This window comes from Geotrypetes seraphini, chromosome 12 (genome assembly GCF_902459505.1).
Source record: "Geotrypetes seraphini chromosome 12, aGeoSer1.1, whole genome shotgun sequence".
NCBI lineage: Eukaryota > Metazoa > Chordata > Amphibia > Gymnophiona > Dermophiidae > Geotrypetes > Geotrypetes seraphini.
In genome coordinates this window covers 49,624,091-49,639,991 of record NC_047095.1, presented here as the reverse complement: position 1 = coordinate 49,639,991, position 15,901 = coordinate 49,624,091, and the positions used below count along the sequence as shown (strand labels likewise).

At 42.5% G+C, this 15,901-nt stretch overlaps 1 protein-coding gene across 9 annotated transcripts in view; it reads left to right on the top strand.

The window, feature by feature from the left end:
* PATJ (PATJ crumbs cell polarity complex component) overlaps window positions 1-15,901 on the top strand; it is a 392,685-nt gene that overhangs the window by 306,333 nt on the left and 70,451 nt on the right. For all 9 annotated transcript variants that reach the window (XM_033916053.1, XM_033916047.1, XM_033916046.1 and 6 more), the window contains 3 exons: window positions 998-1,072; window positions 3,220-3,337; window positions 5,883-6,019. In XM_033916053.1, coding sequence (XP_033771944.1) covers window positions 998-1,072; window positions 3,220-3,337; window positions 5,883-6,019 — 330 coding nt within the window. The remainder of the gene's footprint in view (window positions 1-997; window positions 1,073-3,219; window positions 3,338-5,882; window positions 6,020-15,901) is intronic.

Here is a 15,901-nt window from a genome sequence, read left to right as displayed (position 1 = left end):
ATAGAAAAACTCAAGTGGATTAGAGTTCTCAAACACCATAGGAGAAAGCTGAGCTGCTTTATACATTGATCATTTGTAGATTGAGCAATCAGTCCACTCATCCGCAGCATCCACTATCTCCTCCTCTCTCTAAGAGATCCCACATGCCTGTCCCACGCTTTCTTGAATTCAGACACAGTCTCTGCCTCCACCACCGGAAGACTATTCCACGCATCTACCACCCTTTCTGTAAAAAAGATGTATGCAGCACTTTACGGAACCAAATAAGAGACGGTCCCAACTCCTTGGGGTTTACAAGACCAATGAAAATTAAGGGGAAGGGGTTGGAGAATTTGAGTGAGGGCCATTAAATGTGATATTGGGATTCTAGGGAATTTAAGATTTTTTTTTTAGATATATATATATATCTTGGCCCCTTTACCATGAATAAATCTTAGATTTAGGTAATAGTAAAGCAGTGGGCAGGCACTAATTCAGGTGCATCAAAGGGGGTTTGACAATCTATATTAATTCATGCTGTAGGGAATCTATCTACTTGTTGAATAGGCCAAAAACTAAATTTGTGCTCATGACCCTATCTATATAAGAGGACAGGAAAGAGTCCATAAATTCCCTGTTGTGCAGGTCAAAGGCCTCTTGAATTAGATTTGAAACCTGTCATGGCAGATAATTAAGGAAGAGCTGTTTTAAAAATAATCAATGAAGGCCCCCCTGCTGCTTTGAAAACAGAAATATCTGCTGGAAATAGAAATCATTTGTAAGCTTCCACCAGCAAGCAGGCATCAGTTCATCACCTCTGCCAACAGCAGCATTTGACACTCCATTAAACAGGCCTTATTATGCAGGGCTGTAAAGACAATTCAGCCATTGTACAGTGTATTGTTTAATGAAAAGCTGCAGTAGAAACAGTACGTTTCTGCTTAACATTTTGCTAGCTAATGGATTCAGTCTAATGACATAAAATTCAAGCTAATGGGACATATTCTTATTGTTTCAGGATGGCAAACACCAATTGGACAATCAAATTCTGGAAGCAGACGAACAGCCTGTGGAGGAGCAAGTGCCAGGAAATGTATGTAAAATAAATTAAGCTGGTGCCAAATATATTCTCAGAAAGATGTTAAGGCTATCAAGCGTTCCTTATTTGGCATATCTGAACTAGCCTGTGTAAGGAAAGGCTGATGTGGGACTTTAGCCAGTAATTTGTTCCAGAGGGATAGAAATCTACTATTACTACTACTGTTATTTATTTCTATAGTGCTGAAAGGTGTATGCAGTGCTGTACATTTAACATGTAATAGACGGTCCCTGGTCAGAAGAGCTTACAATGGAATTTGGACTGACGGAACATAAAGGGGTTGAGGAGCTTCTTGCAGAGAGAATAATAGGAAGGACATAGATATCTTATGGCAAGTGTGACTTAGGAGTTGAACGCGGGCTTTTAGCTTGGATTTGAATACTGCTAGAGATGGAGCTTGACGTAATGACTCGGGTAGTCTGCTCCATGCTATATAGTGCAGGAAGACAGAAGAGACAGAGTCTGGAGTTGGAAGTGGAAGTGGAGAAGAAGGGTACGGTTAGGAGGGACTTGCCTGCTGAATGGAGTTCACAGGGGTGGGAGAACATGAAGGATATAAGGAGAGCTATTTAGGGGCTGCGGAGTGAGTGCACGTGTAGGTCAGTAAAAGGAGTTTGAACTGTATTCAGAAATGGATGGGAGAGACAATGGAAGTGAGGGGTAATGTGAACATGATGGCTTTTATGGAATATAAGTTGTGCAGCAGAATTTTGAACGGATTGAAGGGGGAGAGAGATGTTTGAGTAGAAGACCTGAGGAGAAGCAAGTTGAAGTAGTCTAAGCGAGAGGTGATGAGCGTGTGATGAGAGAAACTGGGCCTCTTCTCCCTCGAACAGAGGAGATTGAGAGGGGACATGATCGAAACATTCAAGGTACTGAAGAGGATAGACCTAGTAGATAAGGACAGGTTGTTCACCCTCTCCAAGGTAAGGAGAACGAAAGGGCACTCTCTAAAGTTGAAAGGGGATAGATTCCGTACAAATGTAAAGAAGTTCTTCTTCACCCAGAGAGTGGTAGAAAGCTGGAACGCTCTTCCAGAGGCTCTTATAGGGGAAAACCCCACTTCAAGGATTCAAGACAAAGTTAGACAAGTTTCTGCTGAACAAGAACGTGCGCTGGTAGGGCTAGTCTCAGTTAGGGTGCTGGTCTTAGAACATAAGAACATAAGAACATAAGCAATGCCTCTGCTGGGTCAGACCTGAGGTCCATCATGCCCAGCAGTCCGCTCACGCGGCGGCCCAACAGGTCCAGGACCTGTGCAGTAATCCTCTATTTATACCCCTCTATCCCCTTTTCCAGCAGGAAATTGTCCAATCCTTTCTTAAACCCCTGTACTGTACTCTGCCCTATTACTCCCTCTGGAAGCGCATTCCAGGTGTCCACCACTCGTTGGGTAAAGAAGAACTTCCTAGCATTCGTTTTAAATCTGTCCCCTTTCAACTTTTCCAAGTGTCCTCTTGTTCTTTTATTTTTCGAAAGTTTGAAGAATCTGTCCTTCTCTACTCTCTCTATGCCCTTCATGATCTTATAAGTCTCTATCATATCCCCTCTAAGTCTCCTCTTCTCCAGGGAAAAGAGACCCAGTTTCTCCAATCTCTCAGCGTATGAGAGGTTTTCCATCCCTTTTATCAAGCGTGTCGCTCTCCTCTGAACCCTCTCGAGTAACGCCATATCCTTCCTAAGACTAGAGGGCCACCGCGTGAGCGGACTGCTGGACATGATGGACCACTGGTCTGACTCAGCAGTGGCAATTCTTATGTTCTTATGTTGTGTGCTTGGAAAGGAGAGGTTGGATTTTGGTAATATGAGGAAGAAGCGACAGGCTTTAGTGGTGTGTTGGATCTGAGTGGCTAAGGAGAGAAGTCAAATCTGGGATAAAAACCAACCTTAGATTTCCTGTTTGACCAAGATGGCCATCAGTCTCTGTCCGTTCTGGTGCCATAACCTTGTATTGTGTGTGATACATTTCTTATATACTTATAGCACTGTAATAACTAGTGTAATGTAACAAAGTTTCAGTGTTATGTTAACTGTAATGCTTCTACAAATAGTCTGGTGTCCTGATTTCTGAATAACATGGTGTCTGCTGCTTTGTATGCATTCCCTGCTGTCTATCTAATTTGTATTCCATTTCCTTTTAGATTGCCAAGCAGCTGAAACAACAAAAGAGTGGATCAAAATTAGCCTTCGGTTCCCAGGAAATCTCTCTGACTCCGTCACCTTCATATCTTGCTTCTGAAACGGAGTTCACCACGAGTGGTATGAAATGACCTTTTCTCCTTGATGCCTAAATGGATAGCAATATCTCAGAAACCATTAAAAGAACTCTGACCTTTGTTTAGCTCCGAGGATCCCCTGCCTATTTCCCACTTCAGCTTAATTTGCATATTTTCCTCTGGAAAGCAAAATCTACTGTGGTTTTTGGGCAGGCCCTAGAAGATGAAATTGTCCTATCTGCTCGGTTCACTCTACTTTTAAATGGGTCACAATTTTTTTCAGTAGCTGGTGTCAGTCTCTTCTCATACTAACTGGATTTTGAGTTCTATTATTTCATTGGTAACATTCCATTTCAGTAGTAGGATTGTAGTTTGTTCGGTCTTCTTCAAATGGTTCAACTCTCTGAGGGGCCAATGCTCAAAGTCACGTGATAGAGTGAAGACTCTAGTCTACCACAAAATCAACACCAACAAAATTGTCACAGCATGCTCAGTCTAATGAGCCTGCAAATTACTGCCAAGATTAAGTCAGTCACTTCTTCATGGGGTTAACTCAAAATTGTATAGGGCAAGCAATAACTTCAATAACACCACATATAGCCGAACCCTTTCTTAATCCACTCACATAATGTTATAGTGAGAATTGTTTCACTCGATTATAGAGCCTCAGAAGCGGCTTACTTTCTGGGAAATTTAACAGCCGCAAGCTTCCTCACCGGCTCAAATAATTCGTAACATTTATAAATAGTTTGATCCATAAATATAAAGTGCTCCTGCTCTCATAATACATTAATAACTTATCTTTTAACTTGACTTTAAATAACAGCCCCCATGCCGACATGCATGTTTTGCAATCTGCATCAGGGCTGGGAATCAACTAAAAAGAAAACCCCAAAAAAACAATGGGCTCCTTTTATCAAGCCGCGCTAGCGGAGTTAACACGTGCGACGTTGCATCACGCGCTAACCCCCGCGCTGGCCAAAATCTACCGCCTGCTCAAATTCAACAATCACAAATATTTAGAAAAACTTCTGTTGCAGTACTTACTAATTTTTCCCACGGCTGCTCATTGTGGCAGAAATTAATTATTAAATCTGTGGCTTAGTGCTAAACTATCAGCTCAGACACTGACAGAAGGTCTGACATTTAAAAACAAATAAAACACAAGAATGTTGCATTAGCCCCTTATCCCCCTCCCTGACACTTCTTCCGGCCAACCCCTCTCCCCCTCAGAATATATCTCTGGTGTCTAGCAGTACCAACCCCTCTTCCCCAAATAAAACAAAAAATGGTGTGGTGGCCACTCCGGATCGTCTCCATCCCCTCCCCTAGTCAAAAAAAAAAAAAAATGGTGGTCTAGTGAAAGCCCACCTCACCTCAGACCCCCATACCTTGTACAAGACAGAAGTGATGCTCATGCTCCTGCCTCCAATGACTGTCACCTACCACTTGTGGTGCATCCCTCGCTGAAAACAGAGAAAGGAAGTCCAACAATGAAGCCACAAACAATAACAGCAGAGGGTGAAAAAATGCCTCCAAAACTGGATAAAGATTCACTTTATTGCATCCAAATTGAATGACCTGACACTGGACACTATCAGTGTTTCAGCTTTTGCCTGCCTCAGGGGTCTTTGCTTTCTTTAAAATATGTACCGTTGCATTCTTTGAAATAATGAATGAATCCACATATGAATAAAACTCTGTAGTAAGGCATTAACGCGTCACGTTGGACGTTTTATTCATATGTGGATACAGCTTCATGTGTTATAGCATGCATCGTCCTGGCACCTAACCTCAGGTGATCTATAGAAATGTATCCCCTTTGTTTACTGGTAAAGTCTGGTCAATTTAGATGCATAGAAATAAAGGTCTGCAAATAAGTTTTAAAAAGCATCTTTTTATTGAGCTAAGTTAATACATTTATGAATTAGTTTTTCGAGAGCTCTGCTGCCTTGATTATGTTAGAGCAGAGAGAGCCTGATAAAATGAGCATAGCCGTCAAAATCTAATCACAAATGTAATAAGTCACTGTAATAAAGAAGTATTACTTACAAATCTATCCTGTTTTGAAGAGACCATAGTTCTCAAATGTTAATCACAAACCACCTCTTTTCATGGAGAGGAAGATTTTAATCTTGTGCACTTTGACAGCTTCTCGTGTTGACTGATTTGACTCATACCAGATATTGGAATATACTGATAATTGTTCATTTAAAAATGGTTCATAAAACTAAACAGTGGGTGGTAGGGCAGGCATGATCAGGCACCCCTGTTGCTTCATCGCTGGGGTAGCTTTCATTAAAACAATACCACAGATGATAAATACAATTTTATTCAGATTAATGTAAAAGCTTGCAAAGATTGTCCCCCACCTCCCCTCTCCATCTCTTCACCAGTTACCAGTTGGGGAGGCCTTGAATTGTTGTAGCCTTCCTCTGAACTTCCTGTAAATGTTAATCTTGATGTAGGAATGACTCATTTGTGCTTTAAGTACTCTGCGTAGGTCACATAAACAGATATCTTAGTAACATTTTATACCAATTGTTTTTGGATGGCATTTCTCATTGATATATCTTTTCCAAATTTAGGAAATGTGCCATCACCTATATCATCGATAGACCCAGCAACATGTGCGATCGTCCCTGGACAAGAAACGGTTATAGAGATTTCCAAGGGACGATCAGGCCTTGGCCTCAGCATTGTGGGAGGAAAAGATACTCCACTAGTGAGTTTGCTCAGTTATGACTTATTTGGTTATTTCAATTGTTTAATTTAAAAAATGACACAGTTGTCAGGATGGAGCTTCTGCAATGATAAGCCCTATTCTGAGGTAACAGTTGGAACAAAGGTAGAGCCTGTCTTATACACTACAAGCAATACAGAAATACAGCTTGAGCTTCCGTTACATCAGTTCACTGTTTGGGGAAGAGTTATAACGATTCCCTAAATTCAGTCTAGATATACAGCAAATTTTCATTTCTTCTTTTAATTTTCTCTGTTATTGTAACAAAGTCAGTTTAGACAATCATGTAGCCTTTAAAGTCTCTGTTAAGGTCTCTTCTACCTCTAACCCTCTGTTGTAGTTCCTTCCTATTTCTCCTACTGTAAACCGCGTCGAGCTCTACGAACATGGAGATGATGCGGTATACAAACCTAAAGATTAGATTAGATTAGATTAGATTATAGGGAAAGTGTTTTACTCTAGTTCGTTTGTTTATTTCAAGCTTTTTTATACTGTTTACAAAAAATTAAATAGTTTACATCAATTAAAACATACATAAGGTAAAAACAAACTGTATCATAAAATCTATATAATAAAACAATTTATTCTCTTCAATCGTCAACTAATAAATCACAAGAGTACAATAGCAAATATGGTTAAACAGATTCTTTTCTTCAAAAGCCGACTAATAAATCACAAAAATACAGTAACAAAACAACAGAGTTTACAACTGCTTCTTAAATTGAAACCGGTTTACACACAGTCACAATTGGCCCACCAGGGCATTCTACATTTTAACACCAGCGATACAGAAAGTCATCGCTTAGCTTCTGCATAATTTCCCTGCACTATTGGAATTAGTGGCTTTTGATTTTCGGCATTTCGGGTTGCATTTTTGAGCTTAGCATAACATCAGTTTAGGGAAGTCTCACTCTCTGTTTAATTTTTTTTGACCGAGTGACCAGAGAGTTGTGAAGAAGGGAGAGAGCTAGATGTGGTGTATTTAGATTTTAGAAAATCCTTTGACGCCATTCAGCATTGTTGACAAACTGAGTAAACTTGGTATGGGCTAGAGAATGACACAGGCAAAAAATCTGTCCCCGTCACTGCCCCGTCACCAGACCACCGTCTCCTTCACTGCCCCGTCCCTGCCATCCCCTTCACCACCCCTTTCCCGTAGCATCCACCTTTCCCGCTCGCCACCTCATTGCCCTTCGGCACCCCTCGTGCGGTCCATGCATCTCCCTCCCCCTTACCTTCGCGGCACGTTTTAAGCTTTGAGTAGCTTGTTGTAAGCCGCCGGAGTGTTTGTGCAGTCGCGTGCATGTGTGGGCGGAAGCTTCTCCTCTGACGCGATCCTTTTCTGACGTTCTGCAACTAGGCAGACTTGAAGGGGTGTGGGTGCTGAAAGCAACCCTAGCTCAGGGTACTGGTTTGTTATTTTACTGCCCTGGAAGGAGAGAGGTTTGCTTTGGAAGGTACAGTAGTAATAATTGCAGTCCCGTATGTTTCTCAGTCTTGAAACAGAACGTGAAGCTGCCAAAATGCTTTCCAGACTAGTGTATAAATTTCAGCCTTTCACTTTACTCATTATTTAGATAGCTTATTTATTAAACGTTCTCGCATGAATATGTCTGACTTCTAATACAGTTCTCAAAATTCAAAGCGTATATGATTACCTACATATACTGTACATATTAGACTTCCTCATTTGCATATCACTTAATTGTTAAGCACTAATTGGAGTTAATTGACAGTAATTAATTGGAACTAACTGGAGCTAATTGGCACTTCACTAAAGCTCAAGTATTGTAACACCTTTACCGAAGCTCATATATTGTAACACCTGTACCGGAGCTCGTGTATTGTTCTGAAGCTCATGCAAACCGCTCTGAATTGACTCCCCAGTCATTAGTAGCGGTATAGAAGCTTCCAATAAACAAAAACATAATTTGAAATTACATGTGCAACTAAACTACTTTGGTATTGTGCAACCTTAGTGAGTAATTCCTTTAGTGCACAAGTGTGTAGACTGGGGAGGGGGCATGGGCAGGTCAGGGGTTTGCCTAAAACTGCTGCTTATAGAATACTGATGGCAGTTAGCTGCAAGCATTTTCACCAGCTATTGAGCTACTTGCTCTTAAAGTTAGGGGCATAACTGCAGGTTTATGCTAGTATTCTATAACAGTGATGTGCATAATTGCCATTATAGAATTGGCGCATAACACGCATATTTTAGATGCCTAACTTTAGGCCACCTATTGAGAATCCTCCAAATCCCAGAATGACTTTTAGCTTCTCTCGGCCTCAGTGGATTTAGCCTTTACCTTTAAATACCTCGACCCCGAGCCTTACGCTGTTGGTCAAATTGGAATCAGAATCAAAGGGAACAGGATAAAGCAGAGAAGAGTAACTGGAATCCATTGTATTGTCATAGCCATTACCTTCTGTGCTTTCTCTCGTTATAGAGTAAGAGCATGCATTGAACAATCTTTTGTTTGCTTTTCTTTTGTTGCTTTTTTTTTTTTTTTTTTTGCCTCGCCTGTGTAAAATGCTACAACGAAGAAAAGCAAAATGAAAGCACAATATAGGAAAAAAATACATAGGACAGAATGTTAATGCCATTATCACAGTGATTAAAGTGTTGTTAATTAGTCATGAATAAAAAAAATAATCATGGCTAGTAAAATGAATCATGCCTGTCTCCTCCCAGAATCTCTCTAATCTAATTTAATCTAATCTAAATCTTAGGCTTGTATACCGCATCATTTCTACATTCGTAAAGCTCGACACGGTTAACAAGAGTTAGGGTAGAAAGGAACTCCAGTGGAGGGAAGAGGCAAAATGAAGAGAAAATTTAGAGGACTAGAATAACCAGAGAGGGAGGAGGAGTTACATCTCTACTCTCATCTCCACTCCCTCTGGCCATAACATAATCTGACATCTCTCCCTCCCTTCCTGTCCTCCTGATTCCTTCAGTCACATTCCCTCCCACTCACCCACTCTGATCCTCTCACTAATCATTCCACTTCCCTTCTGATCCCCTCACTCTCTCCATAGTCCCCGTTTCTGATCTTCACTCGCATACTCTTTCTGACACACCCCTTTTTTACACATTATTCACATACGGTATCCCCCTCTATTCCCTTCATTTACTCCCCACAGCACCTCCAATCTTATCAAACACTTTCACTCAACCCTGTTGCACTTCTTCTAATTTTCTTTTTTTTATCTTATAATAAAAATCTGACCTTGACCTTGCTAGACATGGGTGAAGCTACTGTTTGTCCTAAGACTGGTAGTTAGAATCTTGCTACTATTTGTGTTTCTGCCAGGTACTTGTGATCTGTTTTGGCCACTGTTGGAAACAGGAAACCAGGCTAGATGGACCATTGGTCTGACCTAGTATGGCACTGTTTATACAATTTTTTTTATTAGTAAGCAAAAAAATCTGACAATACAGTGGTACCTCGGTTTACGAGTGCACCGGTTTGCGAGAGTTTTGCAAGAAGAGCAAAACATTAGCAAAATCGGCGCCTCGGAAACCGAGCGTGCCTCAATTTACGAGCGCCCCCCCGCGATCCGGCACCCTCACCCCCGCAATCCGGCACCCCCCACCCCCGCCACAAACAGGCACACCCCCCCCCCCCCGGCCGCGATTTGAAGTCCCCCAGACCCACCCGAACCCACTTCTTACTTTCATCTCGGCACCGGCACCGGCATGTCCTGTGCGTTGGTGCCAGTGCCCGAAGATCGGCCTCCTCTTCTGTGCTGGGCCTTGAGCATCTATGAGATCTCCAAGAATCTTGGAGAGAGCGTGAACTCACAGGCCTCGAGCATGAGCAGATGCTCAAGGCCCAGCACAGAAGAGGAGGCCGATCTTCGGGCACCGGCACCAACGCACAGGACATGCCGGTGCCGAGACCGAGATGAAAGTAAGAAGCGGGTTCAGATGGGTCTGGGGGACTTCAGATCGCGGCATGGGGGTGGTGCCGGATCGCGGGGGGCCTTCGGGGGGAGCAATGCCGGTTTTCGGGGGGGGGGAATAGAGTTTGATATACGAATATTTTGGTTTACGAGCATGCTTCTGGAACGAATTATGCTCGTAAACCAAGGAACCACTGTATTTGTTAAATGCAAGTTATGTCCAGTAAACCACAAGCCTGAGAGCGATGAAGTGGCATCTATGCTAACAAAGAGATAAATTCAACCGTTGATTTTAACTGCGACATCAAATTTTGCAGATTCAAATTGATGATCTTATCATGAACTTTGTCATAGAAAAGCTAGCTATTTTCATGTTTTTTTTTCACTTATTTGATTTAAATCTCTCTTTAATTGTATTGAATCCCTGTATTCAATACAAAGTAACTTGCCCAACACTGTTTATCCATATTCATTACTGATATCCTGGAAACCTGAGTGGCTATGGAAAGTTGTGCACTAGTGCAACTCAGTTTCTCTACCTCATCTCAGTAGACGAATGATTAGGAGGCATGCTATTGGAGCGTAATGACTCAATCAAGGCTTCTATCCCTCACCAAATTTTTGCATAGGATTTGTACATTATTCAAATAAGCTAGTTAAGCTCATCATTTTAGAAATGAGCTTGCTTAATTAAAACACAAGTATGCTTTTTTTCAGTAAAAGAAAAAAACACCATGGGGATCAAATTAATGATTCTTATAAACTGAATGTTTTTCTGTGAATTAATTTCATAGAAAAGGAAGACGGTCCTTTGACAAATATGCTTCTGAAATCAGGAATTCTAAGTTAGGATATTTATTATAGGAGCCCTATACACATTTTTGATGTGAGTAAACAGATATTTTGATGTCTATGGGGTTATTCATTCCTCGAGCCTGATTATGTCACGTTGCAGATCTTTGTAACCCCCCTGTGTCTTCACTACTCTGAATAACTTTGTATCGTCCGCAAATTTAATCACCTCACTCGTCGTACCTATGTCCAGATCGTTTATAAAGATGTTGAAGAGCACGGGACCAAGCACCAAGCCCTGCGGCACCCCACTGGTGACGCTCTTCCTGTCCGAGTATTGTCCATTTACCCCCACAATCTGTTTCCTATGCTCCAGCCAATTTTTAATCCACGTGAGTATTTCACCCTCGATTCCATGGCTCGCAATTTTCCGAAGTAGTCGTTCATGCGGAACCTTGTCAAACGCCTTTTGAAAATCCAGATATACAATGTCGACCGTGTCGCCCTTGTCTGTCTGTCTACTCCCTCGAAGAAGTGCAGCAAGTTCGTCAAACAAGATCTGCCTTTGCTGAAACTGTGCTGGCGGCTGGTCCTCATCAGACCATGTCCGTCAAGGTGATCAATGATGCGGTCCTTTCTCAGGGCCTCTCCCATCTTTCCCGGTACCAAGGTCATACTCGCCGGTCTGTAGTTTCCCGGATCCCCCCTCGAACCTTTCTTGAAGATCGGCATAACATTCACCACCTTCCAGTCCTCCGGAATCTTTCCCAATTTGATCAACAGATTGACTATTAGTTGAAGCAGTTCAGCTGTTGAAGGCGGTGCGGCCTTGAAGGACCCGGAGGAGCGTAAGTTGGTGTCTCTCCTTAAACTGAGTTTTGATGTGACAGCTCTGGCGGTCCAGGCGACAATGTGTGGCAAGCTAGTGGCTCGGGCGTGTTTTTGCTGGGCTGAGCATGTTCTTGACAGTAAATCTGAGGTTTGGGAATTGCTCAAGTGCAAGGTGGCAAAGATTGAATTGGGTGGTTCTTATCTTTCAGATGACATGTATGACCTCTTGTGAGCTTCTGCCAAAGTTGTTGGCATTTTACATGGCAGCCCGCCGTACCTTGTGGCTTCGCGCTTGGTCGGCAGATTCAGCGTCTACAGCTAAATTCACAGTTTCTTTTTAAGGGATCTTTCTTGTTTGGTGAGGACCTGGACAGATTGGTTCAGACTCTCACTGACTCTAAAGTGCCTCATTGCCTGAAGATAGGCCTAGGCCGCTGGCTCGAGGTGGCGTTGCTCTTGGGCGCCCTTAAAAGTATTCCTATTCAAAGACACATATCTAAATTGCAATTAAGAACCTGATAAAGGGAAAACTAATAAATAGAGAAACGCTTTCAGGAAGCGACATCCCCTTTTTCCTCCTGTTTTATCCTCTCGCTTCCCTTCCTTTTATTTTTATTTACACAATGTAATTAAAATCTCCCTCCTCCCCCTGCGCCTCTCAATCAGGCAGTGGGCCTCCCGGTGTTGACATTCTTGATCAGAAGCAACATGTGTCTTCCATGGCTCTTATGAGAGATCTGCATCTCCAAATGCCTGTTATTTGGCACTTGTCATAAGAGCATAAGAATTGCCGCTGCTGGGTCAGACCAATGGTCCATCGTGCCCAACAGTCCGCTCAAGTGGCGGCCCTTAGGTCAAAGACCAGTGCCCTAACTGCATACGTTCTGGTTCAGCAGGAACTTGTCCAACCTTGTCTTGAATCCATGGAGGATGTTTTCCCCTATAACAGCCTCTGGAAGAGCGTTTCAGCTTTCCACCACTCTCTGGGTGAAGAAGAACTTCATTACATTTGTACGGAATCTATCCCCTTTTAACTTTAGAGAGTGCCCTCTCGTTCTCTCTACCTTGGAGAAGGTGAACAACCTGTCTTTATCTACTAAGTCTGTTCCCTTCATTATCTTGAATGTTTCGGTCATGTCCCCTCTCAGTCTCCTCTTTTCAAGGGAAAAGAGGCCCAGTTTCTCTAATCTCTCACTGTACGGCAACTCCTCCAGCCCATTAACCATTTTAGTCACTCTTCTCTGGACCCTTTCGAGTAGTACTGTGTCCTTCTTCATGTACAGCGACCAGTGCTAGACGCAGTATTCCAGGTGAGGGCATACGATGGCCTGGTACAGTGGCATGATAAACCTTTTCCGATTTGTTCGCGATCCCCTTCTTAATCATTCCTAGCATTCTGTTCGCCCTTTTCGCAGCCGCCACGCATTTTTATTTGTTTATTTGGGGGGGGGGGGGATTTTTTTTTTTTTTCCATCTTTTTGAAGAAAATTCATCCAAGGCAGTGCATGGCAAGAATCACCTGGAGATAGGCAATAAATAATTACAGCAGTAAAAATATTCATATAATGGTAAACATTAAGGTATAATATGCTTATTACAACATTGATACAATTTGCATTAAAGCATCAAAATAGACAGCATAAGCAGAGGTGTACAAAAGAACCTTTCAATTTAGTGATAACTCTAGAACCAGGAGCAGGAAATATCTGATCTCCGAGGGCTGTAAACCAGTCTGCTTTACAGGATAACTCTATTGATATGAATGAACAGATTTGCACGAACACCAATGATTTGCTTTATGGGGTGAAAGATGCTAGAAAAATAAAAACACGTTTTGTTTATTAATTTAGAAATCTGGCTGTTTTGCTGTAACTTACTAAGCATAAAGAGATTGGGAGATTTATTATTTTGAATTAATTTATTTCACAAACTTACTGTATATTCTGCAAGATACAGTCAAAAGCTCTCAGTGGATTACAAACAGGAGCATCTAATATAATAAAACCCTTACCCGCGCATGCGCATTTGAAACGGCGTGATCCCTGCCGCCGTAATTTGTGCCTCCGTGGCCATGTTCCATTTGCGGCGCGTGTGGCAGTTTCAGCGATGGTGAGAGCAATGGCAGGAGGGTGTACTTCGGTCTGGACGAGGCAAACAGGTGCTGCTACTGCTGCACAGGGAAGTGGAGAGGGAAAGGGGGCTGCTTTGGGGGGAGGGGTGTGCTGGGGGGCAGGCAGCAATCTTGGTTTGTTCTGGGAGGGGGAGATAGAATGGGGCCATGGAGAGACAGGCAGGCATGGTGCAACAGAGAGAGACAGGCAGGCAGGGGGCCAGGGAGAGAGACAGACAGAAAGAAAGACAGACAGACAAGGGGCCAGGGAGAGACACAGACAGAAAAAATAACAAATAGACAGGGGGCCAAAGAGACAGACAGACAGATAGCGACCAAAGAGAGAGACAAAGAAAAAAAAGGCAGGCAGACAGCGGTCAAGGAGAGAAAGAAAGAAAGACAGACATGGGGCCAGGGAGAGACAGACAGAAAGAATGACAGACAGGCAGGGGGCCAGAGAGAGACACAAAGAAAGACAGACAGTGGCCAAAGAGAGAGAGACAAAGAAAAAAAGACAGCGGCCAAGGAGAGAGAGAGACAGAAAGAAAGACAGACAGACTCGGTGCATGCCACCCATGTGCTAAAAAGTACATTTTAATCTAAATAGTTAATAATTGGGATAAGTCTTATTACTTGTGTATATCTTAGTTGAATCGATCTATTTCTTTGTAAGTAATCTGCTATGAACTATTTGCTGGTAATAACAGAACATAAATGATTTAACTGTATTTAATTTTTAGTGAAGAGGATGGGTTTACCCCTGGGCACATTTACTCTCCATCTCCCAATCAGTTAGCACATAGGCAGTGGCACGTGCTGACTGATTAGCACAGAATTAGCAAGAGAGCCCTCAGCTACAGAATAGGTGATGGGAAGGGCCCATGCGCTAATGGCCATGCACTAATTTTGAAATTAGCGCATGGCCATTAATAGGGAAAGCCAAACTGTGACTATTTTAGAGCCGCACTAAAAAGTGGCCTCAGCACGTGAGTAGCCCATACACTAAAAATAGCATAGAACACGTTTTAGCATAACTTAGTAAAAGGGTCCCAAAGTGAATGAAAAACATGGTTTAAACTAGGAGACACCAAACATAAGCTAAAATCAATACTGAATAAAAAGAGTAGATTAACAGAAATGTGAGGAAATGAAAAAACCCTTGAGTTGCTTCCTAAATTTAGATAATTTGGTTCAGTGTAGAGCTAAACAGGTACACTTTTCCCTCCGTATTCGCTGTGATAGGGGATTAACAGAACCGCAAATACAGAAAATCCCTGAATAACTTTTTCATATGTTGTTTGTTGTTTTCTATTTTAAACCATCGTGAATATGGTGAAACTGCAAATAACATGGTGGGAGACCTGGCCTGTTCCTGAAGGAGAGGCAAAACACGGTGAAGAAAGTGCTGGGAATCAGCAATTTTCTCTATGCAAGCTGATGTAATTTGTGAGGAGGAGCCAGCAAGCTAAAAACCGTGAATAATCGAAACCGCGAATGCTGAAACCGCAAATACGAAGAGAAAAGTGTAGCATGTTCCAAAGCACTGAACCAGCTACTGAAAAATCAGGGTTATATATGCCAGCCAGCCTTAAGAACATAAGAAATGCCTCCGCTGGGTCAGACCTGAGGTCCATCGCGCCCAGCAGTCCACTCACGCGGCCAGGACCTGTGCAGTAATCTTTTATCTATACCCCTCTATCCCCTTTTCCAGCAGGAAATTGTCCAATCCTTTCTTAAACCCCAGTACCGTTCGCTGCCCTATAACGTCCTCTGGAAGCGCATTCCAGGTGTCCACTACATGTTGGGTAAAGAAGAACTTCCTAGCATTCGTTTTGAATCTGTCCCCTTTCAACTTTTCCGAATGCCCTCTTGTTTTTTTATGTTCTGAAAGTTTGAAGAATCTGTCCCTCTCTACTCTCTCTATGCCCTTCATGATCTTGTAAATCTCTATCGTATCCCCTCTAAGTCTTCTCTTCTCCAGGGAAAAGAGACCCAGCTTCTCCAATCTCTCAGCCTTAATACCTTGGATAAGAGGGGGACATCAAGTTTAATGATCCCAGAAGAGCACAAAGTTCAGAAAGTAAATACTTAGAACAATTGCCATGAATTGATTCTGAACTGACTTTTAAAATGAACAGGAAGCCGGTGTGAACTTTTAGGAATTGGGATAATGTGTTCCCTAAAATGTTCCTAGAGTGCCCTGCAGAAATACAGCAGCACTGCTC